Raw genomic sequence first — 23,761 nt, 5'->3', positions numbered from 1 at the left:
CAAGCTCCATTGCCGTGTTGAAGGGATTTGATGTTGGTTTTCTACTTATGCCCTTGGTCTGTGTGGCCTTGCACCACTGCCATGCTTGCCGCCATCCAAACCCGATTCAAATAGCTCATATTTGATTTTTTTTTTTCTCCAAGAAATCGATTAGCTTGATCTGATATTTCGGTGTTGGGTAGGATCTGTTTCGTTGACCCAGCTCTGTTCACTCCTCATTGGCCGATCCACTCTCTGCCGAAGCCTTCCACTCTCCGTTCACTCCTTTTTGCAAGAATTTTTCTGGGTTCATGGAATTTTTTTGGTTTCACATTGTTGGGTTTGTGATCGAAGCTCTGCGGGTTTTATTTTTGTGGTTGTGGGTTGATTTTCTTGGGTTGTTGTGGGCTGATTTTGGTGGTTATGGTGGCGGTAGGAGTAGACTGTGGGCAGGGTGGTGGTGGTAGGCTGTATGAAGTGGTGGTGGTGGTGGTGGGATATATTAACTTATTGTAGTAGATATATTATTTTATTGTAATGTTTATATTATTTTATTGTGTTAAAAGCTAAAATAGATCCACTGCTGCTGGATGTTTTGTAAAATGAATAGGTAAAATAGATAAAGTAGTTTTTTGTGGTGCCAAATAGCTAAAAAAATAGCTCAACTGCTATGGATGCTCTTATATCCCATCAAAAAAGAGAAGAAAAAGAAAGAAGGTACCTATTGTGAGGACGAGGATGCACCTTGGACCTCGGGGACGAGCACTAGCTATGTGAGACACATAAAGTTAAAACATCAAGAAGGGAAGAAAGTAGACTTGGCACGAAATACAAGAAGGATGAGAAAAGAATGGTGTAGAAGTCATCCCCTACGCATTAAATACAAGACATCCACTCCTCTAGCCACATTAATGAGGAAATGACCATGAACAGTGGTGGCACAACTAATATTGCAGGGTAAAGCTTATTAGTATGTTTCGGATGAGACAAGAGTCCCAGGAGTACAATCTCAGCCCTCCAAATGTAAGATTAAGATGATCTATGGATAGGTGTAAAAGGAAAAGGAAGATCCATATGCAAAGGGGGGAGGAGGGAGAAAACAAGGGAGAAAAAAGAGCTTTGTACCCAAGAACTTAAACATTTCTATAAGTCAGAAAGAAACACACACACACAGAGATATATATATATATATATATATATATATCTCAAAATATAACTTCCTTTTCCTTTCAAACTTGCTTGTCTTGATCATTTTCTTTGCTCTCTATCCCATTGTGATTAACATTTAGCTCATTGAATGTTCGTTATCCAACCCACTCTCTAACAAATCTATTGTTGTGAGCTTATTGGGCCATTGTCCAAATCTCTTTTGGACCATAGATCAAATTGGGTCCTTACACCTATGTATAAGCTAAATTCTCAAAACAAAACACAACAAAAATAAATAAATTAAGAAAAAGTATTGGCCCAATACCTATGTCTATATGCATTAGTATATACTAACAAATTAAGATAATAATAAAACAAAGATGCGATCATACTCACACTAATAGATTGGATCCTAATAGAACTTGTAAATTCTAAAAAGAAAAGAAAAGAAAAGAAATATATATATATATATATATATATATATATTGTAGGGTGTTGGTTTTGAGCGCTCTTCCTATTGGACGAAAGGTCTCAAGTCCAGTTGGCCCAATACAATAAATTTTTAGAGAGTTGGCCTAAGAACTAGGTGTTTGTGTAAACCACAATCACTACACATGGTTGGTTGTGGACGGACCAATGGGGAAATGGATTCAAGCCTGAAATGTTGTCCCCGAGTGTTTCGTCCGAGGAGCTTGATGTTCTTCTTCTTCCACTTTCAGTACTAAGTTCCTGTGGTTTTACAAGACCATGCAGACTGCTGCCATTTTCTCCTTTTTCTCTCTCCCTATCCCTTTCTCTTGATCCCCCATTCTTGGGGGGTCTCTCCCATTATATACTTCTTTCCAGTCGATCTTGACCCTCCATCTGTTGATTGTGCAGGCCATTACTCGAGTGCTCGTCCCATCAGCCACCTTCCCAAACCCTCTGTGAGTTATGGCAACTAAGGCCATACTGTTCAGGCGTCCTTTCATTATTAATGCGGCTAGGACGTTAGTTGGGCGCATTAAATGCGGAGGTGACAGCTTTTCCTTCAATTGCTCCTACTCCATACCCTCGTGTGCATCCTGCTGTACTCGTCCTTTCTTCGGGGAACACTCTGGGAGGCTGCCTTTGATGGTGTGCCGTTCTTTCCCCCCGGACTCTGGGACGCCGAGGACATAATCGTCCTTGGCAAAATGTCTAGACCATTTGGATTTTCAGCGCATGTCCTCGGACATTTCTCTCCTCGGCGCGGGCCTTGGGCTCAGTATAGAGTGGGCTGGGGTCGCCATGTTCTCTAACCCCACAATAGCCTCTAAAAATCCTGCTGTCCGGATCCTCGGACAGAGATGAGGGTTTTGGTAACGTCAGGCTTCTGTTGTGGCTTCACGTCCTGTCCTTCATTAATGCTAGAGTCTTTTCATATGCCCGAGACGCGTTTCTGGCGCCTTGGTATATGAAGCGTGTCTTCAATGAATGCTAGCGGCTCCGTGCTCCCCACGTTCAATGGTGCGATGGTGATTTTGACGGTTGAGATGTCTTCACCTTTATGGGCGGGAAAACCCGCATAGTTATTTTTAATAGGAGGTATAAATTCCCATTTGAACGGACTTGTCTCTTTACTTTTGCACTTAAGAATTCTTGCGCATATATCTTGAGTTCAATCAAACTTCCAGCCAAACTCAAGTTTCTTTCCAGTATAAAGAGCCTGTCCGAGGAGCTTTTCCTCATTTCTGTAAGTTTTCTTCACTCTTCAATTTGTGCTTTCCTTCTTCTAAGTTTATCTTTCTCTTGCTCCTCTCTTTCTTTCATCATCCCCTGGGTCTCCTTGGCGGTTTCTAGGGATGGGTAAATTAAAAAAGTTGGTTGAGACCGAAGAGGCGATGGAAAAATTCATCACCGATTATAGGATACCCCCTGATGTGGGTCTAAGGTATTGTGAGGAAGGGGAGTGGCACTTTAGAATAAAAACGGGTGAGGTGGTAATCCCCATACTTGCCTTTATAGAGGGGGGCGTGAGAATTCCCATGGGGCTAGTGATGAGGGATTACCTTAGGCACTTCTGATTAGCCCCTACCCAGTGTGCTGCTAACGTGTTTAGGATTCTGGGTTGTATGGATGCCTTAAATGAGAAAATGGGGCTAAGGTTAACCCACAACGACGTGAACCGGTGCTACAACCTCCAACTCCTGAAAGGTAAGTCCTACTATTTGAAGACGAGGGACGATAGGGTTCGGCTTATTCAATGCCTCCCCGAGTCCAGCAAAAGGTTAAATAAGGACTTCCTCATCATGTCTGGGGGGTGGCACGATGGCCTTCCTTGCCCCACAGTGGAGGGGGAGCCAGGTGGGGTATCTAGAGTGGGAGAGGGGTGACCCCCCCCCACCTTTTTTTGCCATCACGTTTTGCACGGTTTGGTTACTGATATGAACATGCCTTCTTTTTGTAGATCCGCACGCCTTTCAGCGGCACTTCCATCTGATCAACAAGGAAGATTTGGAAACTATTCTCAGGGCGGCGGTTTTTGTAAATGAGGCGAACAACCAAGTCAGGGCTGCTCACAAGATCTTGGGGTACAATCCTATCTAGAGGTCATTCGCCGACCTGAAGTATGTGATCAGAGCAAACGATCCCAGGCTTTAGAGAATCACTGTAGTTGAGCACAGGTTTCTGATTCCCGAGGGGTCTCCTGTCCCAGAAGGCATCCCATTGGCTGGCTCTTCTTCATCCCACCAAGCGGCGGAAGCCGAGAGTGATTCGGGTTTGCCCGAAGAAGGATTCGATGCGTTTGACCAGGCTAGTTCATTCACAGATCCCGTTGGTGACTTGGGTGACACCGACCTTTCCGAGGTGGATTTCTTGTTAGCGGGGACATTCTCTCAAGCGGAGATGGGTCTTAAAAGGAAACCCTAGACAAGCCTATTCGACCTAATTGAGGGCCAGCTGGGGAAGGAGGCACCTGGAAAGTCGCAGTCCAAACCTCCACCTCCTCCACCACAGCCTCAACCTGTTCAAACCAGGTCTTCCCCCACTGGTTCGTAGACGCCGTCTCCCCGGCCCAAACACCTTGCTTCCCCCCAATCGACTTTACCTCCTCGGCCTGAGCCCACCAACTCAAAGAGGAAGAGGAGTTCTAAGGGCAAAGAGCCGATGGATGAGGGGAAGTCTCATACGCCTCAAGAGGAGGGCGAAGCCCCACGTGCTCAAAAGCAGCTAAAGATTGGGCCTCAAGGCCAAGGCAAGGAGATCGACGCTCTCAAGGCCAAGGCTAAAGAGGAGGCCGAGGCTTGGCTTTCGGCCCCAATGCTCCACGGGGAACCGTTGATAAAAGATGCCTCTCTGAGGGACTTTCGAGGTGGCGAAGGCGCTTATGTGGCCGACGCTTTGGAGAGGTCCCTGCTCCTTCCCACTGACATGAAGGAGTTGAAGAGTATGAGGAGGTAGGAGGTCTTCTTCAGCATGAAGAGGTACCTGGTAATGGTAAGGCTTCTGATACTTGTGACTCCGTCAATTTTTTGTTCCTCAATTTCCTATTCATGGTGTGTTTGCTCCGATTGGCAGGCCGTCCAGGCCACTTATAGGCTGGAGGATGACTCTAAGGAGCAGAGCAGGTCCTTAGAGACTGAACGCAATAAGCGCCTAGTTGCTACTCGTACCCTTAAGAACTCCGAGGATGACCTCGCTAAGGCCAGGGAGGATCTGAAGGAGATGACCAGGCAGAGGGACAGCGCTGAAGCAGGTCTGTCTAGTGCCCAAACGCAGGCCGAGGCCTAGACGAAGCGCCTACTTGAAGCTGAAGATCAGTTGGGGATTGCTAAGGAGCAGATTGTTGATCTCAAAAAGAGGCTAATTGAGGCAGATCAGGCCAAAAACGTTGCGAAATGGGCTAGGGACAAAGCTCTAAGGCCCAAGGCGGAGGCTGAGTTTGCCAGGACGGAAGCCGAGACCTCCAGGGACAAAGTCGAGGAGGAGGCCTATGACTCGGGGGTGGCTGACACCCAGGCCATCCTCAAGGCTCAAATCCCTGGGGTGTGTTAGCTCTACTGCTCCCAGGTCTGGAATGAAGCCCTCAAACAAGCTAAGGTGAAGGCTTCCTCCGATCTGTGGAAGGCGAAGAAGATACACTATCCTCCGGCCATCCGCGAGACGAATCCCGAGACGGTGAGAGCTCCCGAGGAGACTGAGGCTGCTCTGTCTGAGGCTGCTCGGATCGTGTCTGCCACTAACAAGCTAGCCGAGGGGAGCGAGCTCCCTAAGGTGACTGATGCGAGTGGGAGCTTCAACCCCGAAGCGCCCTAAGAGGCTGCCGGATCTATAGTCGACGCTCCAGGTTCTCATACCGAGGATCCACCTCTCTTGGTTCAGCCCCTTCAGTCCATTTCCCCTGCTGATGTCACTCGGGGCCCCGAGGCCAATCCTGCCTAGCTTCCCAAGGAAAGGATGCTTCCCAGGGTCCCAAAGCCAATCTTGTTCAACATTACAAGGAAGGGACCAAAACGAAGTCGAAGAAGTAGGGGTTCCGGCCAACTTTTGTATTGGTTCTCTTTTTAGTTTAGCTTTTAGTTAATTTTCTTCTGTTTTAAGAGTTTTGGGATTTGTTTGTAACTGAATTTTCCGACTATATGTATGAAATTCCCTTTTGAATCATGTGTTTATTGCCTTTACCGATATTACTATTACTGCAAATCTTGTGGCTTGTGAACTAATTGCCATAACGGGTGTAAATGGTCGTGTACATAATATGTTTGAAGTTAAATCCCTCAATACTGTCTTATTGGTATCAAGGGGATGCTTAGTTCATATTCGCAGCCTTTATAAATCTTGAAGTAGCTAGTTTCCCCATAGGCTTGAGTCCAAGGACCATGCAAGGCCTTAGTTCTGTCTAGCACTTAGATTTTCTTGGAGTGACTAGTTGCCCCATAGGCTTGAGTCCGAGAACCATGCAAGGCCTTAGTTCTGTCTAGCACTTAGATTTTCTTGGAGTGACTAGTTTCCCCATAGGCTTGAGTCCAAGGACCATGCAAGGCCTTGGTTCTGTCTAGCACTTAGATTTTCTTGGAGTGACTAGTTTCCCCATAGGCTTGAGTTTAAGGACCATGCAAGGCCTTAGTTCTATCTAGCACTTAGATTTTCTTGGAGTGACTAGTTGCCCCATAAGCTTGAGTCCGAGAACTATGCAAGGCCTTAGTTCTGTCTAGCACTTAGATTTTCTTGGAGTGACTAGTTTTCCCATAGGCTTGAGTCCAAGGACCATGCAAGGCCTTGGTTCTGTCTAGCACTTAGATTTTCTTGGAGTGACTAGTTTCCCCATAGGCTTGAGTCCGAGGACCATGCAAGGCCTTGGTTCTGTCTAGCATTTAGATTTTCTTGGAGTGACTAGTTTCCCCATAGGCTTGAGTCCGAGAACCATGTAAGGCCTTGGTTCTGTCTAGCAATTAGATTTTCTTGGAGTAACTAGTTTCCCCATAGGCTTGAGTCCGAGGACCATGCAAGGCTTTCGTTCTGTCTAGCACTTAGATTTTCTTGGAGTGACTAGTTTCCCCATAGGCTTGAGTCCAAGGACCATGCAAGGCCTTGATTCTGTCTAGCACTTAGATTTTCTTGGAGTGACCAGTTTCCCCATAGGCTTGAGTCCGAGGACCATGCAAGGCCTTAGTTCTATCTAGTACTTAGATTTTCTTGGAGTGATTAGTTTCCCCATAGGCTTGAGTCCGAGGACCATGCAAGGCCTTGGTTCTGTCTAACACTTAGATTTTCTTGGAGTGACTAGTTTCCCCATAGGCTTGAGTCTGAGGACCATGCAAGGCCTTGGTTCTGTCTAGCACTTAGATTTTCTTGGAGTGACTAGTTTCCCCATAGGCTTGAGTCCGAGGACCATGCAAGGCCTTGGTTCTGTCTAGCACTTAGATTTTCTTGGAGTGCAAGACGTGTAATCAAGATGGACTTAAAATCTAAACTAGACAAACACTTTTATTAATAGTAATACCTTCTTAAATTATTTACATTCCATGGACAAGGTACAACTTTTTCATCTAAGTCCTCTAGGTAGTACGCTCCTATCCCCGCAACTGTAATAATCCGATATGGCCCTTCCCAATTGGGTCCAAGCTTTCCCCATGACGGGTTTTTGGCATCACCCACAACTTTCCTCAGCACTAAGTCCCCTAATGCTAGTGGTCTAAGTTTCACATTAGCATCATATCCCTGTTTGAGCTTCTAATGGTAATAGGCCAATTGGACCATTGCCTTTTCTCTTCGTTCGTCGATCAGATCTAGGTTCTTCCCCAGTAGTTCGTCGTTACTATCCGAGGTGAATGAACTCGTCCTTAGAGTTTGGAAGTTTGCCTCTATGGGGATAACAGCCTCGACCCCATAGGTCATGGCAAAAGGCGTTTCCCCTGTCGACCGTCGTGGTGTAGTCCGATAGGTCTATAGGATGTGCGGCAGCTCTTCCACCCATCTTCCTTTAGCGTCATCTAGTCTCTTCTCAAGTTCGTTGACTATGACCTTGTTGACAGCCTCGGCTTGCCCGTTTCCCTAAGGATAGGCTGGGGTTGAGTACCTGTTAGTGATCCCCAACTCGCAGCAGTATCTTTTGAAAGCCTTGCTGTCAAACTGTAGTCCAGTGTCTAAGATTAGCGTGCGAGGGACTCCGAATCATGTGACAATGTTTCTCCAGATAAATTTCTTAACATCTACGTCTCTAATGTTGGCCAGAGGCTCGGCTTCGACCCATTTGGTGAAGTAATCTGTGCCGACCAGTAGGTATCTCTTATTTCCTGCTGCTTTTGGGAAGGGTCCTACGATATCCAGGCCCCACTCAGCGAAGGGCCACGGGCTGGTCAGAGGGTTGAAGGCTCCGCCAGGTTGATGAATATTCGGGGTGAACCTTTGGCACTGGTCGCACTTTTTAACATACTATAGGGCTTCCTTTTGCATCCCCGACCACCAGTATCCCTGGGTAATGGCTCGGTGTGACAGAGATCTTCCTCCTGTGTGACTCCCGCAGATCCCTTCGTGCAGTTCTTCAAGCAGTAGTTCTGATGCCTCAAGGTGGACGCACAGTAAGTATGGTCTGGAATATAAGCGTTTGTACAATTTATGGTCCTCGGACAACCAGAACCGAGGTGCTTTTCTTCATATTTTCTCCGCCTCCGACTTCTCCTCGGGCAGGATGTCATCTTTGAGGAACTTCATAGTAGGATCTATCCAGCTAGGGCCCACTCTAACCTCATGAACATGGACCACGCCTTTGGCTACTTCATTTGCTCTGTCCAAGTGCTCGACGAGAATAATTCGAGGCAGATCCCCCGCCGAGGAGGTGGCAAGCGTGGCCAGCGAATCTGCATAAGTGTTTCCACTTCTGAAGACATGTGACAAGTTGAAAAAGTCGAAACCCGGCTATAAGCATTTAACCCGGCCTAAGTACTCTTACATCCTTGCATCTCTGGCCTTTAATTCTCCCTTTACCTGGCCTACTACCAGTCTCGAGTTCGAAAACATCTCCACTGCCTTTCCTTCCATTTTTTGCACCATGGCAATTCCTTGTAGCAGGGTCTCATACTCGGTTTCGTTGTTCGTGGCTGAGAACCCAAGTCTCAGGGACTTCTCTATAATGGCTTCCTCGGGAGATATTAGGACTAGCCCTACTCCAGATTCTCTCTGATTTGCTGCGCCATCAACGTACACCCTCCAGCATGGGGGTCTTGGTGTAGAGATCATTCCAACCGATTTTCCATCCATGTTCTGCTACTCTGCAATTCTTTCTTCTGGGGGCTCAGCGAATTCGGCCACTAAGTCTACCAGGACCTGGCCCTTTATAGAGGTCTGAGGCATGTATTTGATGTCAAAGCTCCCAGAATTGTGCTCCATATGGCAATCCTTCCAGTGTAGTCAGCGGTTTGTAGTACAGACTTCAAGGGTAGTTGGGTTAGGACAACCACTATGTGGGCCTGGAAATAGTGGGGAAGCTTTCACGTGGCATGGACCACAACTAGTATGGCTTTCTCCAGGGGTTAGTATCTGACCTCGACTTCATGCAACGTCTTGCTCACGTAATAGACCAGCTTTTGGATGCCATTATCGTCCCGTATTAGCACCAAGCTCACAGCATGGGGGGCTACAGCAATGTATGCGTACAGAACCTCATCGGCCTCGGGACTGGACATGATAGGTGGCTGGGATAGGTAATCTTTGAGTTGCTAGAAAGCCACCGCACAGTCCTCGGACCACTCAAACCCTTTCCACTTGTTGATCAAGAGATAGAACGGCCTGCATCTATCCGTCGATCTTGAAATGAATCGATTGAGGGCTGCGATCATCCCTATAAGCTTTTGGACCTCCTTTGCGTTTTGCGGTGATTTCAGGTCGTTTATGGCCTTGATCTGGTCAGGGTTAACCTCGATTCCCCTATGGGTAACCATATAGCCCAAAAACTTGCCTGACCCCACGCCAAATGAGCACTTGGACGCGTTCAGGCGCAGCTTATGTTTCCTCAAGACGCCAAAGGTGCTGTCGATGTCCCTTAAATGCTTGGACACCACTTTACTCTTCACTACCATGTCATTGATGTAGATTTCGATGTTCTTGCCCAGCTGTGGTTCGAACATTTTTGTCATCATCCTTTGATAAGTTGATCCTGCATTCTTCAGGCCAAATGACATTACCTTTTAGTGGTAATTTCCGATTGGCGTTACGAACGCCATTTTCTCCTGATCCCTCTGCATCAGTGGTATTTGGTGTTAGCCTTAAAAGGCGTCTAAGAAGCTCATCCAAGGATGGCCTGCTGTTGCGTCCACTAGCTAGTCTATCCGAGGCATTGGGAACGGGTCATTGGGGCACACCTTATTTAAGTCTGTGAAGTCCACACAGACCCACCATTTTCCACTTTTCTTCTTGACCACCACCGTGTTGGCCAGCCATTCGAGGTAAAAGACTTCTTTAATAGCCCCAGCACGTTTAAGCTTCGCCACTTCGTCTCTAATCGCGTTGGCATGTTCTTTTGACGGGCAACGGGGTGGTTGCTTCTTGGGAATGATGGCCGGGTTGACATTAAGGTGGTGGCAAATGAAGGCTGGGTTGATCTTGGGGGCGTCGCAGGCATCCCATGTAAATACGTCAATATTTCTTTTCAGGAACTCAATTAGTTTTTCTTTCTCCTGGAGGGGCAGTCGAGCCCCTACTCGGAAGAACTTCTCCGGGTCGTCGCCAATGACCACCTCTTCCAGGTCTTTGCATTTTGCCTCCCCGGCAGTTGTGTTAGGGGGCAAAACCGGGGTCTTTAGCTGCTATAAATTCTCTTCAGCAGAGGCCAAGGACTCCGCGTCAAGTCGATGTGAGACGGCCGTTACCACGCATTGCCTCGCGGTGGGTTGGCAACCACGGATTTCCAGGACTTGGTCTCCTGATGAGAATTTCACCTTTTGGTGCAACGAGGAAGCAACAGCCCCTAGGGTATGGAGCCAGGGCCTACCGACAATGGCTGTATAGGGAGAGTAGGTGTCCACCACGATGAAGTTCACCTCCACTATTTCCGGGCCGGTCTGGATAGGCAGCCTGATCATGCTCATTGGAATAACAAGCTTCCCATCAAAGCTCATCAGAAGGGAGTTGTAGGGCATCAAGTCCTCCAGCTTTAACCCCAACCCCTTGTATAGGTCAGGGTACATAACCTCAGACGCGCTACCGCCATCCACCGTTACTTTTTTCACATCGTAGTCCTCGATTCGGAGGGTGATTAGCAGTGCATCGTCTTGGGGCTGGATGGTCCCGATCTTATCTTCATCTGAAAAGCTCATTATGGGATGAAAGCTCATCCTGGCCCTCTTCGGCCCTGGTTGGGACTCCTCGGCAGGCAGCTGAGCCACCGACAACACTCGTGCAGGGCGCATGCCTGTTCTCCCTGACGCGGCCACGATTACGCTGATTGTTCCTGCGGGTGACCTCAGGGCAGCATCCCTCCTGGCCTCTTGATGACCACTGGAATGATGCAAAAGATGCTTCAGCCTCCCTTCCTGGACTAGCTGGTCTAGGTGGTTCCAGAGGTTCTTGTAGTTCTCCGTAGTGTGGCCATGGTCTTGGTGGTATTGGCAATAAAGGTTCTGATCGCGTTTCGAAGGTTCTCCCACCATCTTATTCGGCCACCTAAAATATGGCTCGTTCTTGATTTTCTCCAAAACCCGATGCACTGGTTCTCGGAATACGGCATTGACAGTCCGTGCATTGGTTGTTTCGGGTTTCCCTACAAAGTCCCTCTTCGAGCGGTTGCTGCCATACTAGTCCGACCTGAAATCCCTCCTCTCCTGAGGGATAACCTTCTCTTTTCCTTTTCCCTATAACTGGTCTTCCTCCACTCACTTGTACTTGTCGATCCGATTCATCAGTTGACGCATACTGGTGGCGGGCTTGCCAGTCAGAGACTTCCGTAGGCCGTGATCGACTGGGAGATTGTTTTTAAAAGTGATAATGGCGACGTCGTCAAAGTTATCTTCCATTTCATTGTACGTCTCTCAATATCTGTCCGAGTAGGCCTTTAAGGTTTCTCCGTCATGCATGGATAACGACAACAAAGCGCTCAAAGGCCAAGGGGCTCTGCAATTTGTAATGAAGCGGGAGCCAAAAGCTTGGGTCAGTTGCCTATACGAGTCGATGGAGTTCGTCCTCAGACCATTAAACCACCACATCGCCACTGGTCCCAAGCTGGACGAGAAGACCTTGCACATCAGCGCCTCGTTCCTAAAGTGGACAGCCATCCTTTGGTTGAACTGGCTCACATGCTCCACCAGGTCCGTTCTACCATTATAAATGGCGAAGGTTGGCTACTGGAACCGTCGAGGGAGTATGACCCCTTCTATGTGGTGCGTGAAAGGCGACTTGGAGAGTTGGTCCAGCGCCTTGCTCATGGCGTCGTTTCCCAAGCCCCTAGGAGGTGGGCTTCTGCGCCTACGCCTCCAGTAATGTTCTTCTTCGTGGGAGAAGGTCTCGCTTGGGTGAGTCCTCGATCTCCGTCTATAGTCGTCGTCATTTTCATCATCGGAGGGCACGTCAAGTCTGGAACGAGATTGCCTTTGCTGTGCATGGTATACAGCTTTCTTTTCAAATCGTCTATCTCTCGCTGCACGGACTGCCTATCGTTCTATTTCTGAGACATATGGCTCCTGACTTCCTCCTATTGCGAGGCTCGGCTGTTATTTCGTCTCTGAAGCACGTGGCTGCCCACGCGAGTGTGGCTCCTGCTGGTTTGGGTGGTGTTTACGCTTCCCTCTCGAAACCTTCCATTCTCTTCGTTTCGGCCGTACTCGGGGTTGGGGAAGCTACCCTGTTGTTGGGATTTGGCTGGTTCGAGCTGATGGGAGCCTACTTGATGAGGGCTTGACCCTACCATGCCGGATCGTTGTCTTTCCTAACACACAAGTTCTTCCCACAGACGGCACTAATTGTAGGGTGTTGGTTTTGAGCACTCTTCCTATTGGACGAAAGGTCTCAAGCCCAGCTGGCCCAATACAATGAATTTTTAGAGAGTGGGCCTAAGAACTAGGTGTTGGTCTAAACCACAATCACTACACATGGTTGGGTGTAGACGGACCAATGAGGAAATGGAGTCAAGCCTAAAATGTTGTCCCCGAGTGTTTCGTCCGAGGAGCTTGATGTTCTTCTTTTTCCACTTTCAGTACTAAGTTCCTGTGGTTTTACAAGACTATGCAGACAGCTGCCGTTTTCTCATTTTTCTCTCTCCCTGTCCCTTTCTCGCGATCCCCCATTCTTGGGGAGTCTCTCCCATTATATACTTCTTTCTAGTCGATCCTGACCCTCCATCTATTGATTGTGCAAGCCATTACTTGAGTGCTCGTCCCATCAGCTACCTTCCTAAACCCTCTGTGAGTTGCGGCAACCAAGGCCATACTGTTCAGGGGTCCTTTCATCATTAATGCAGCCAGGACGTTAATTGGGCGCATTAAATGTGGAGGTGATAACTTTTCCTTCAACTGCTCCTACTTCATACCCCCGTGTGCGTCCTGCTGTACTCGTCCTTTCTTCGGGGAACGCTCTAGGAGGCTGCCTTTGATGGTGTGCCGTTCTTTCCCCCTGGAGTCTGGGACGCCGAGGACAGAATCGTCCTCGGCAACATGTCTAGACCATTTGGATTTTCAGCGCATGTCCTCGGACATTTCTCTCCTCGGCGCAGGCCTTAGGCTCGGTATAGAGTGGGCCGGGGTCACCAAGTTCTCTGGCCCCACATATATATATATATATATTTTTTAAAAAAAAGTATAAAAATAAGGACAAAATTAAACTACAAAATTGGTTGTAGTCTAAGGTTACAAGTTTACTCAACAAAATAAACATTATTATATATTTTGAAAATCAAAGCATTGAATTGCATGTATTTTATACCCATAATACACATGTCAAATTTTGTGTAAATTGGAACTTATTTACTATATGATTAATAAGCTTATATTTTATGCATAATTTTAAATTACAAAAACTTGCAATTTAAACAAATTTTTTATTACATATCTATTAATCTTTAATTTTTTAGAAATTTTGTAAATATGAAAAATATAAGAAGATGTAATTCAATAGTACATTTGTCAAAATTCACCTCTAATAATATGGCTAAACTTTGTCCTAAAAATAATGTGACTTCAAAATTCAGATGCTTGGTAGCATAAAAAGAAGCTCTTGCTTGGAGCTGAGGGAGCTTGAATCCCATGATGAGAGCTCTCTGAAACTCACCCTTTCTATTTCCTTGTTTTTTTGGGGAAATATTGTTGTAGCCGAACTTGATAGAGCTGGATAGTGTGTGATTTGGTATTTTGGTTATTTAAGCCAGCCTGACTCAGCCCAATACTCATTAAAGAAAGTGGGCCAAGCCACAGGCCTCAAAATAAAAATGGGTGTTCTTTTGAAGTTTTTGCTGAGCTTGAACAATTCCACGTAGCACAAGTATAGGCCCACACCAGAAATCCATTCAATGACACCTATATTTAGTGGTGCGAATTAGAGGCATCAAGGCCCACAGTAATCAGTCATAATATCTGTTTGCAAACTTATAATTAATGAGCTAACTCGTAAGTATTGTAATTCTTTTTTAGACAATAGGTAACATTTAAAAAAAAAAAAAATCCATTTTTAAGTCAACGTTATGATGATTATACATAGTTGGTTGCAGCGGCGGAGTCAGGAATTTATTTTTGACAGGGTCATATATATATATATATATATATATATATTTTTTTTTTGTGCATATGAAATGTAAAATAGTAATGTATAATACTTTATAATTCAAAATGTGCTAAAAACAAAAGTGTATTTAATTAAAATTAAACAATCATGAGACAAGATGGACAAAATGATTTAATATCTTTAATTAACTATGAAATGTAAATATAATAGTATATATTGTATATTTTAATCAACTAATTAAATAAATTTATAATTTATAATGCCATTCGGTATATAATATATTGATTATTATAATAATAAATAATATATTATGAGGAATATAAAAAAGAAAGAAAATGAAAAGTAAAGTAAAAAAAAAAAAAAAAAATCAAAAGAAAACAAATGCAAAGTACCTGGGAAATAATTAAAAACAAGGGGTCAACCAGTCAGTTAGGAGTTCAAGGGATGAGGGCCCATAGAAGCATCAATCTTTCACTCTTTCTTGTTAGTCAAATAGTACAAAACTTTTACTTTTTATATTGTAAACAAACTATAGCAATAGTGGGAGGAAAAAAAAAAAAAAAAAAAAAGGCAAATGCCAAGTCGCCAATTGGGGGGGGGGGGGGGGGAGAGAGAGAGACCTATGTGAGGCAAAATGTTTTTGCAACTGTGTGGGAGACTTGGTGGTGCGGTACATCAATAAAGTTTCTGACTTTTCCAATTTTTCTACTGCTGTGGTACAAGTAATCCCTAGATATGTTGGGATGAAAATTAGAATTTTTTTTCCCCTTTTATTTGTTGAGGTAATTGTTAAAATACCTATGTGTTCATTTTAAAGATGTTGAAGTTTTTTTTTTTTTTTTTTTAAATAGGAAAAGATGCTGAAAGTTTACTTATTGTAATTTGTTGACATATGTATTTATGGATTGTATTTTATTTAAATGAAAATTATGTTTATTTTTAGACTTTCTTAAATAAGTATATTATCAGGTATGGGGGATGCCAAGGCCCCCTCGGTCCTCGAGTGGCTCTGCCACTGGTTGGTTGGAAATTAAAAATATAAAATATAAAAAAGAAGTCAAAGACTATACCTAGTTGGTTTAAAAAATATTTACTACAAATTTATATGAAACTCTTGTGGTAAAATAATGGTTGAATGACTAAATTCGACATTTTTTAACAGCTTAATTTTTTTTTAATTAAGTTTTTAGGAGGTGTTGGAAAAATGGAACATCTCACGTGTTTGGCTTTATTTAAGAGAAACATGAGGCAATAGGTGAAGGAGATTGTCAGAATAATGGTCAAATAATTAAATTCACAAATTTTTTAATAGTCTTAAGATAGATAAGAAACCAATAAACCAATAATTTTTTAGATTGACAAGAAAAATCAAAACAAAAATGAAATTAATAATTACATTAAAAAATTGCAAAGAGTATTGTAACTCAACCGGCATCTTGTGATATTTCTAATGAAGACATTTAAGATTCAAATAAAACCTCCCATTCTCTTTTTTTTTTTTTTTTTTTTTTTTTGGGACAAAATATTTCTCCTTATTGAAACTAATCAAAATAATTAAAAACAATAATAGTTTCAATACTTAATGGGCATTTGCATTTCAAGTAGCAACTAATGAATATGCTCATCGATTAGAGAATTGCTACGTCCACAATATTTTCACAACAAATTTTAAGTGACAGGTGGTTACTAGCTATTATTGATAAGCAAAAAAAGTAATTCAAGTGATGGGTCCAAATTAGAACCAATAACAACTTACCACTTATAATTTATTGTGAAAATGTTATAAAAATATTGTGAACGTAGCACATCTCCATCAATTATGATTGCAACCCCATTTTTCCAAGCTAAAGAACCCCTTAAAAATCAATTATCCAAAACTGGATTAGCAGAAGAATTGTATATTATTAGGGAGTATACACCGCGGGCTAGTGCACCTAAAAGTGAAAAAAAAATTCCAAAATCCATCAAAATTGCTGTCATTGTTGGACCTCCGATTGATCTTCTACTTCATCTCGTGGCTTATGACTTGACCATTTATTTACGCGAATGCTAGCTTTCTCAGCCTGAAATCCACGAATACAAGAAATGAATTCATATGGGTTTTACATGCACAAGCACAACACAATGTCAACGTTATTACTTATTATAACAAGTGAAATTGTGTTAAATTATAGTACCTCCTTTTCCCAATCGCATCGTGCTGTTATGATAGCCAAAATCACTGTTTGGATTGCAGTCCCACCCAAAATCATACCACCCCAGATACCCTGCCACATCAATTAGTTGTATTACATTTCAACACATTGGAATCCTAGTCATGCCAAATGGAAAATTCTTTGTAGAGGAGCTTATACGAGGTAAATTCACCAAGAAAAACATAATTGGGTTTTTTTTTTTTTAGTTCGTTAACATTTTCTTTTAACAAACTGGTTCCCAATTCTAATAGAACCATATAAATTCCTTAGTTTAAATTTGATTCTTTCAGATATCAATTCTCTCCAAAATCAAGTTTTTAAAATTTTGGTGTTTGGTTGCACATGCATATTTCCACTATAAAATTTTAATTTTCTTGTGCATGTTAAACACCCACATAAAAAATTGGACTGATTTTGGTTTTGATTTAACTTGTATCAGAACCAAACTAATTCTATGATCCCTTATAAAACACAAAGACAACCAGCCATTCAATCCGGAATGCAAACTAAGTCCAAACTTCTTATGTAACTGAACATATTTAAGCCTATTGTACAACCTAGAAGCTAAAACCAATTTATTGGTACGAACTTGGGTTCTGTGACAGTCTCGTGCTTAGGACAGGGACAGCCCACAAATCCTAGAAATAAATTTAAGAGGGTGACAATTAGAGCGAGCCACACATGAAGTAATTCAATTTTTGGTAGGTAAGATGTGCTCAATATAAAAGGTGCATTAAAATGGTTTGAGACATATTTGTCAGCATATTTGTCAAGTCATAGTCCTAGTGTTAGGGAAATTGGGCAAATAGGCAACTGACCTAAAAGATCTTCAAAAGAAGACAAAATTTAACTAGCTGATGCACTTTCACCACCATGTATGATGTATGTGCTAGAAGCTGTTGGATAACCTACAAGGCTCTTTTCTTCTCTTTTTCTTTTTAAAATGGTTTGAGGCATTAGCCACTAGGGCCGTGTCATCTCCTTCTTCCATTGAGTGGGTAAAAGTATCTCTTATGTTTGCTCTATAATATGGGCCTATAAGATAATTTTCGATCTCAAATATTTGTGGGTTTAATGTCCGTGAAATCTACTAACTTTTCTAACTTGTAAGAGACGTGTTCAATTTAGCATGCTTATAAGATATTTCCTGGTGCCAAAGGATTTTTAGGACAACACGATTATGGATTTATTCTCATGCCAAATTTCACAATTTATTCACTTGTGCGATTGTGAGTAGTTGACGAAAAACGAGGGGTCCATATGGGCAAAATGTGTGTCCACCATTCATAATCGCACAAATCAATAAGTTGTGAAATTAGGTATGCGATTGAGTATCTTTAGAATTTTTCTAATGGGTTCAACATATCCAGAGTACATGACTTTTGATGTACGTTTACTTTCATGATTGACTGAGTTGGTAGACCTATATTCACGCTACAAACATGACTCTTAGCTTTGTTCTTGACTTTTCTTTATTTTTTTTTTGGGTTTTAAACTTGGTTTTAGACTTCACTCTGTTCATAAGGGGCCATGTTGAGGCCGAACCAACTATCATATATAAACGCCCACAAAGCCAGTGGCGGATTAGGTATATATCATAATCTCTACTAAATCGGAGGCTAATGAAAGAAGTTACGCATACCATAACTCCAAGGTCGAAAACCAATCCCATAACAAGTCCAAGTGGGAGCCCAACGACATAGTAGCAGCCCAGATTTATATATGCAACCCATGCCTGCCATCCCGATCCAACAGCCACTCCTGTCATAGTGAAGAAAATATATTTACAATTGATTTCAAAGAGGAAAAGACTAGTACTTAGAGACATCGTTTGATAACCTATATTTTCTTCTTCAATTAAGTTTTGACAAAATTTAATGCCAATATTCAAATCAAAGGGATAATCACCAAATATAGGTTCAAAACAAACAAAAATACTATGTTTGATTAGGTGTGTTTCATTTTATATTCTAACAAATGTGATATATCATGTGTCAAGCTATGATTAGCAAAGCATAGAATGAAACACAAACATTAGAACAAAGGATTTTTATTTGTTCAATTCTATGGTATTTTTCACATCTCATGTTCATGGTGCTCTTCAAGAAGCACATCTAGACACTAACACTAAGTGGTTTTCAAAAGAATAAACAATTTGATTGGAAATTACCTATGTAGCACAGATACGAACACGATACATAATACGACATGATACATAGTACAATGACACGACATTTCTTGAAAAATTAGGATACGATATGTAGAGGATACGAGAAGAAATTACTTAACTAAATTTATTTTTAGATATATATATTTTATATTTGAAATAAATTATGTTTATTTTGGATTTAAAAAGTATGTAACAACAATTAAATACTTGGAAATATATCTAAAATTAATTTAAAAACAATAAAATATTACTTAAAGTATGAACAAAAGAGTTCAAATAAATTCGACACCCATAAAAATAGTTCAAATAAACAACATTCAACATCAAAATAGAAAAACTAAATTAAAAAATAATTTTTTTTAAGTGCGTATTTGACATGTTTGTGTCCATGTCAAATATGTGTCATGTTGGATATGTGTCCGACACTAGTATATTAGTAATTTTGCTATGTTCGTTCTTCTTAGGAAATTACCTGATAAAATAGGTTGAACACTGTTTAGGAGAATTGTAACAGCTAATAGAACAGTGAGCTTATCAACTGCTTCAAGCACTTCAGTAGTGGTTGTGAATAAATAAGCATACTTGTCATGGAGTATAATAATTAGAGCGCAAAAAAAGATCCCAATCACACTCGATTGTATCACGGAGACTATTGTTGCGAATTGTGCTGCCTTGCCATTCCCAGCTCCTAGCTCATTGGCTACCCTAACTCTGTAAATTCCATGACAAAAAGTTCAAATAACTATCATTCCATGTTCAAAAATCAAACTAAAAGCATTTGAAGGGAAACAGTAAGTTACAAATTCTAATCATTCCCTAGCATCATTTTTATCTTTCTCACCCAAATTGCCCACAAAGTTCCAAATTCAAATCAATCTTTCACTTTTTATTATTAACATTATTAAAGAATTTTTATTTTAGTTTTTAACCAAATTAATCCACTTCCCACCCATAAAACACACTAAAAACCGGTTCTGGTTGAATGACTTGAATCTCCTCTTTCACTTTGTTTTATTAAGTTTTAAAATTCTTTTCTTAACTAAAAAAGTCAGTTCTACTTTTCATTTTTATTTCTGTACCTAAACAAGTAGGTTGGTCTCCCTATTTTTAAGTAAGTTTTGTTTTTTTCTTTTTGGACTTTTTTTAGGTGCATTTATGAACACGTGATGCAGAGGTTGGTCAAGTCCCGTATCCATTTTTTTTTTTTTTAAATAGTCTTTTTACTTTTACTAAATAATCTCTTAATTAATAGTTATATATAATTATATATTGAAAGAAATATTGGGAAAAGGACTAAGGAGTTGTCAATTTGTACCCGGTACCAGCAAAAAAAGCCAAAGGAATCATCATCTCCCAGCCATTGATAGTCATGCTGCAAAATTGTAATTGAAATCCACCAAACAAACCGAAAAAGTGTTACAAAAATTTCTGACAACTTCATACTTTATACCAAACTACCAAGGGAAAAAGGTACAATTTTCATTTCTTCCTGAATATTAGAAAAACTCATTTGTCTTTATGAAAGTCTCTTTGCTTCATTTCAAAAGTATAATTAAAGTACTTGACGGTAAGAACTAACTTTTTTTTTTTTTTTTAGCAATCACATGACAGTAATATATAACTAATAAAACATGGGGAGAGAAGAGAACCACGTACCAGATTGACAACGCATCCACGGCTAAAGTGGCATTTTGTAGGAACCCAGTCATTAATATTAGTATTCTGTAATACCAATTCTCCAAGCTACACAAATCACCAACAACACCCACATAAAAAAATAATAATAAATAAATAATGAAATCAAAGAAACAGTTGAGAGTTGGAACAGTGAATAAATAACCCACCAACCAAAATCTTCTATCCCCTTGGGTTGAACAATGTTTCATTTTTTTAATCCACCAATTATAATATTTAATGTTTTTTTTTTTCCATTTTTTTTCTTCGAACAAGATATGCAAACTATCGTTACCGAGAGTATAAAATAGAAAAGAAATGAATTATTCAGAACTTAGAGAATAATGTTCGCACCTTTCATATATATATTGCAGATTCTACTAAAATTTAATCAATGGGACACGTTATTATTTTTAAAAGATCTTTGTATGTTTACATGATACTTATAATGTAAATTTATAGTATAACACATAAAAAGTGGTAAATGTTACTTTTAATGTGTCTATAATGTGGGTTGTTATTGATTACTTCAAGAGTATATTTTCTCCCTCTCACATAGAGTAGTACTAACTCACCATGAGTAGTACTAACTCACCATGAGACTCACATTTATATAAGAGGGACTATTCAATAATTTTCTCTTACATTGCACTGAACAATGTAAAAGAAAAAATTTCTCAAATATTGAATAATTGATATAGACTATCAAAAGAGAGAGGGAGAGAGAACACTACATAGACTATACCACCTCTATGTTGGAGGGACTATTCAATAATTTCCCCCTTACATTTCACTGTACAATGTAAAAGAAAAAATTTCTCAAATATTGAATAATTGATATAGACTATCAAAAAAGAAAGAGAGGGAACACCACATAGACTATACCACCTCGATGTAGAAGGGACTATTCAATAATTTTCCCTTACATTGCACTGTACAATATAGAAGAAAAAATTTCTCAAATATTGAATAATTGATATAGACTATCAAAAAAGAATTGATATAGACTATCAAAAAAGAGAGAGAGAGAGAACACCGCATAGACTATACTGAGAGAGAGAGAGAGAGAGACCATAGCATAACCCCAGAAGCAGCAGAGAGTTTGAGAAATTCCCATAGGCCAGAAAAGGCTTCAGTGGAGAACCCATGCCAAGTCAAAGGACAGCCACCAAAGGCAGTATAGCCGTACAATCCAAAAACCAAAACCCACCAGGAGATATCCAAAGCAAGAGCCGCACCCACAAGGCCAAGATCCAACACATAAATGAATAGCCAACTAGTCAACACATTCACCAACAGACCCACCAAAGAAACCCAAGCAATCACTATGTTCTTCAGCTGGGACTGCAAGAACCTTTGCAAGGGGAACTGAAACGCAAAGCTGAAATGCAATGGTATTAACCAACAAGCCACCACACCTGAAGCCTCTGCCACGTCATCGGGTTGTCCTATGAGTTTCAGCAGCGGAGAGGCGAAAACGTAGAAGGGTAGTAGCAAGAAACAACATAGGACTAGCACAATCCATGACCTTTGCATGTATATTCCCAACATGTGGTACCTCTTCGCACCAAATGCTTGCCCACACAATGTCTCTAACGCACTTGCCATCCCTAACTGCTTGCCCAAAACAAAAATACCCAAAACTAATGTTAAACATAGTCAATCATTGTCTCTAATTATCTCATACATCAGAAATATGCATCATTCACTTCACACCAGAAGGTATTTCATGTTTCGAATATATATACTTTTTTGAACATCAAATAATGATTGCTCGGATGCATCAGATATATGTATCGTTTCTTTGTCTAACAACGAGTAAGCCTCATACAGCCGTGAGGTAGTCAAGACATGAAGATCATATATCTGATACATGAGATAATTAATTAGTATTATTCCGACAGGTATGGAGTTTTGATGAATTACCAGTAGGCCAAAATTGAAGCCAACGATGACAGTGTTGGCAATGGAAATAGCAGCAAGTTCAACTTCGCCAAGGTGGCCAGCGAAGGCTTGGGTGACAACGTTCATGGTGTAAGAAGCGATGCGGCTGAAGATGGCGGGACCCACGATTTGCCATAGCTTCTTGGATTCAATCCACACCCTTGATGAAAGATCTTTCTTTTCTTCGAGTCCAACTTCTGTGGTTGTCGATTCCGGCAATAGTGGCTCGTTAATGCTCCCCATCAGAGTGAGTTTAGAAATTAGAATTTAGAAACAGACTCAGCCTAATGGCCTAAATTTAAGAGAGATTGATAGAAGGGTAGGTTCATAGATTGGATTTGCGCGGTGGACTTTGAAGGGGAGGGCACGTACACTATAAAAGGTGGACTTCACTTCCTAAAGAGACTATCAATTTAATTATCAAAAACCCTTTAATTTTTGCGGTGTGAATTGTGACGGCAGATATATATAAACATATATATATATATATATATATATATATATATCAAGGCTTTTTTTTTTGATAAGCATCAATATTATTTAACAGAAAGACAAAATTATAAAAAAAACTACAGCAAACGTCACATACAGTTGTTTTATATAGACTCCAAAACAATATCTTGCCTTATAGGTAAAGTTGTGTGTAATAACTTTTTAAAAATTAATAGTATATCAGCTTTGAACACCCTGGAACAGTGTATCAGCTTTTATGCAAAAATTGAATGACTTTCAGCAAATTAGGTAATTGTTTTACTAAACTATTAGACTGACTCAACTGCCATCCTGACAGCATTGGTATCCCAACTTTTTATCATATTTTTTTAGCCAGATCAAAGGACACTCTAGTTAAGAAAAATACCAAAAGAACATCTCATATCCGTCAGGCCGTTTGGACTGTCTTTTCAAAATACAATGTCTAGTATTTAAATACTGAATACTAATGTCCAAAATTTGGAAAAATGTGTCTGGTCACGGAGTTTAAAACAGAGTCATTTGAAAACTGTTGCTTCAAAACTCATGTTTGAACGGCATTTTTTGGAATGTGCTAGGAGTTGATTTAAACAACAAACTGATGTTTTTGATGGCACTTCCGTAATAAAATTGAATTCACTTATCAATTTTTTTGGACTGTGCTCGGACCCACCTGATCAGCTTTTTTTTAATACGTGTCTCCTCTCCTCTCTGTACTCTCATCTCTCCTGATTTAAAAATTGTTATTTCGTGCATTTGCTCAATTTTTTTTTACAAAATTAAACACACGTACCAAACATATTTTTTATGTTTTTTGAATACTGAAACACATTATTTAAATCATGATACCAAACACATTTTTTTTGTTTTATAAACACTAAAAACACATTTTTCAACAACATTTTTTAAACCACAATTTTCACATCTTTTTAAGCAATAATTTTTAAACTCTATGACCAAACGGCCCTAAATTATAACTATTCAAATTTTTGTAAAACACCATGGCACTAAA

At 41.0% G+C, this 23,761-nt stretch overlaps 1 protein-coding gene across 1 annotated transcript; it reads right to left on the bottom strand.

Moving 5' to 3' along the window:
• Positions 1-16,030: 16,030 nt before the first annotated feature.
• Positions 16,031-22,725, bottom strand: LOC126709015 (protein DETOXIFICATION 27-like). Its single transcript, XM_050409082.1, has 8 exons — positions 22,261-22,725; positions 21,407-21,948; positions 20,317-20,403; positions 19,976-20,032; positions 19,133-19,371; positions 18,133-18,251; positions 16,473-16,562; positions 16,031-16,358 (listed from the first exon to the last, which is right to left on the bottom strand). The coding sequence occupies exons 1-8, from the start codon at positions 22,519-22,521 to the stop codon at positions 16,272-16,274; spliced, it is 1,482 nt and encodes a 493-aa protein (XP_050265039.1). The 5' UTR covers positions 22,522-22,725; the 3' UTR covers positions 16,031-16,271.
• Between the last annotated feature and the right edge of the window lie 1,036 nt (positions 22,726-23,761).

The sequence above is a fragment of the Quercus robur genome, chromosome 2 (assembly GCF_932294415.1).
Source record: "Quercus robur chromosome 2, dhQueRobu3.1, whole genome shotgun sequence".
NCBI lineage: Eukaryota > Viridiplantae > Streptophyta > Magnoliopsida > Fagales > Fagaceae > Quercus > Quercus robur.
The sequence above is the reverse complement of the archived record's forward strand: the minus strand, read 5'-3'. Positions and strand labels throughout refer to the sequence as shown.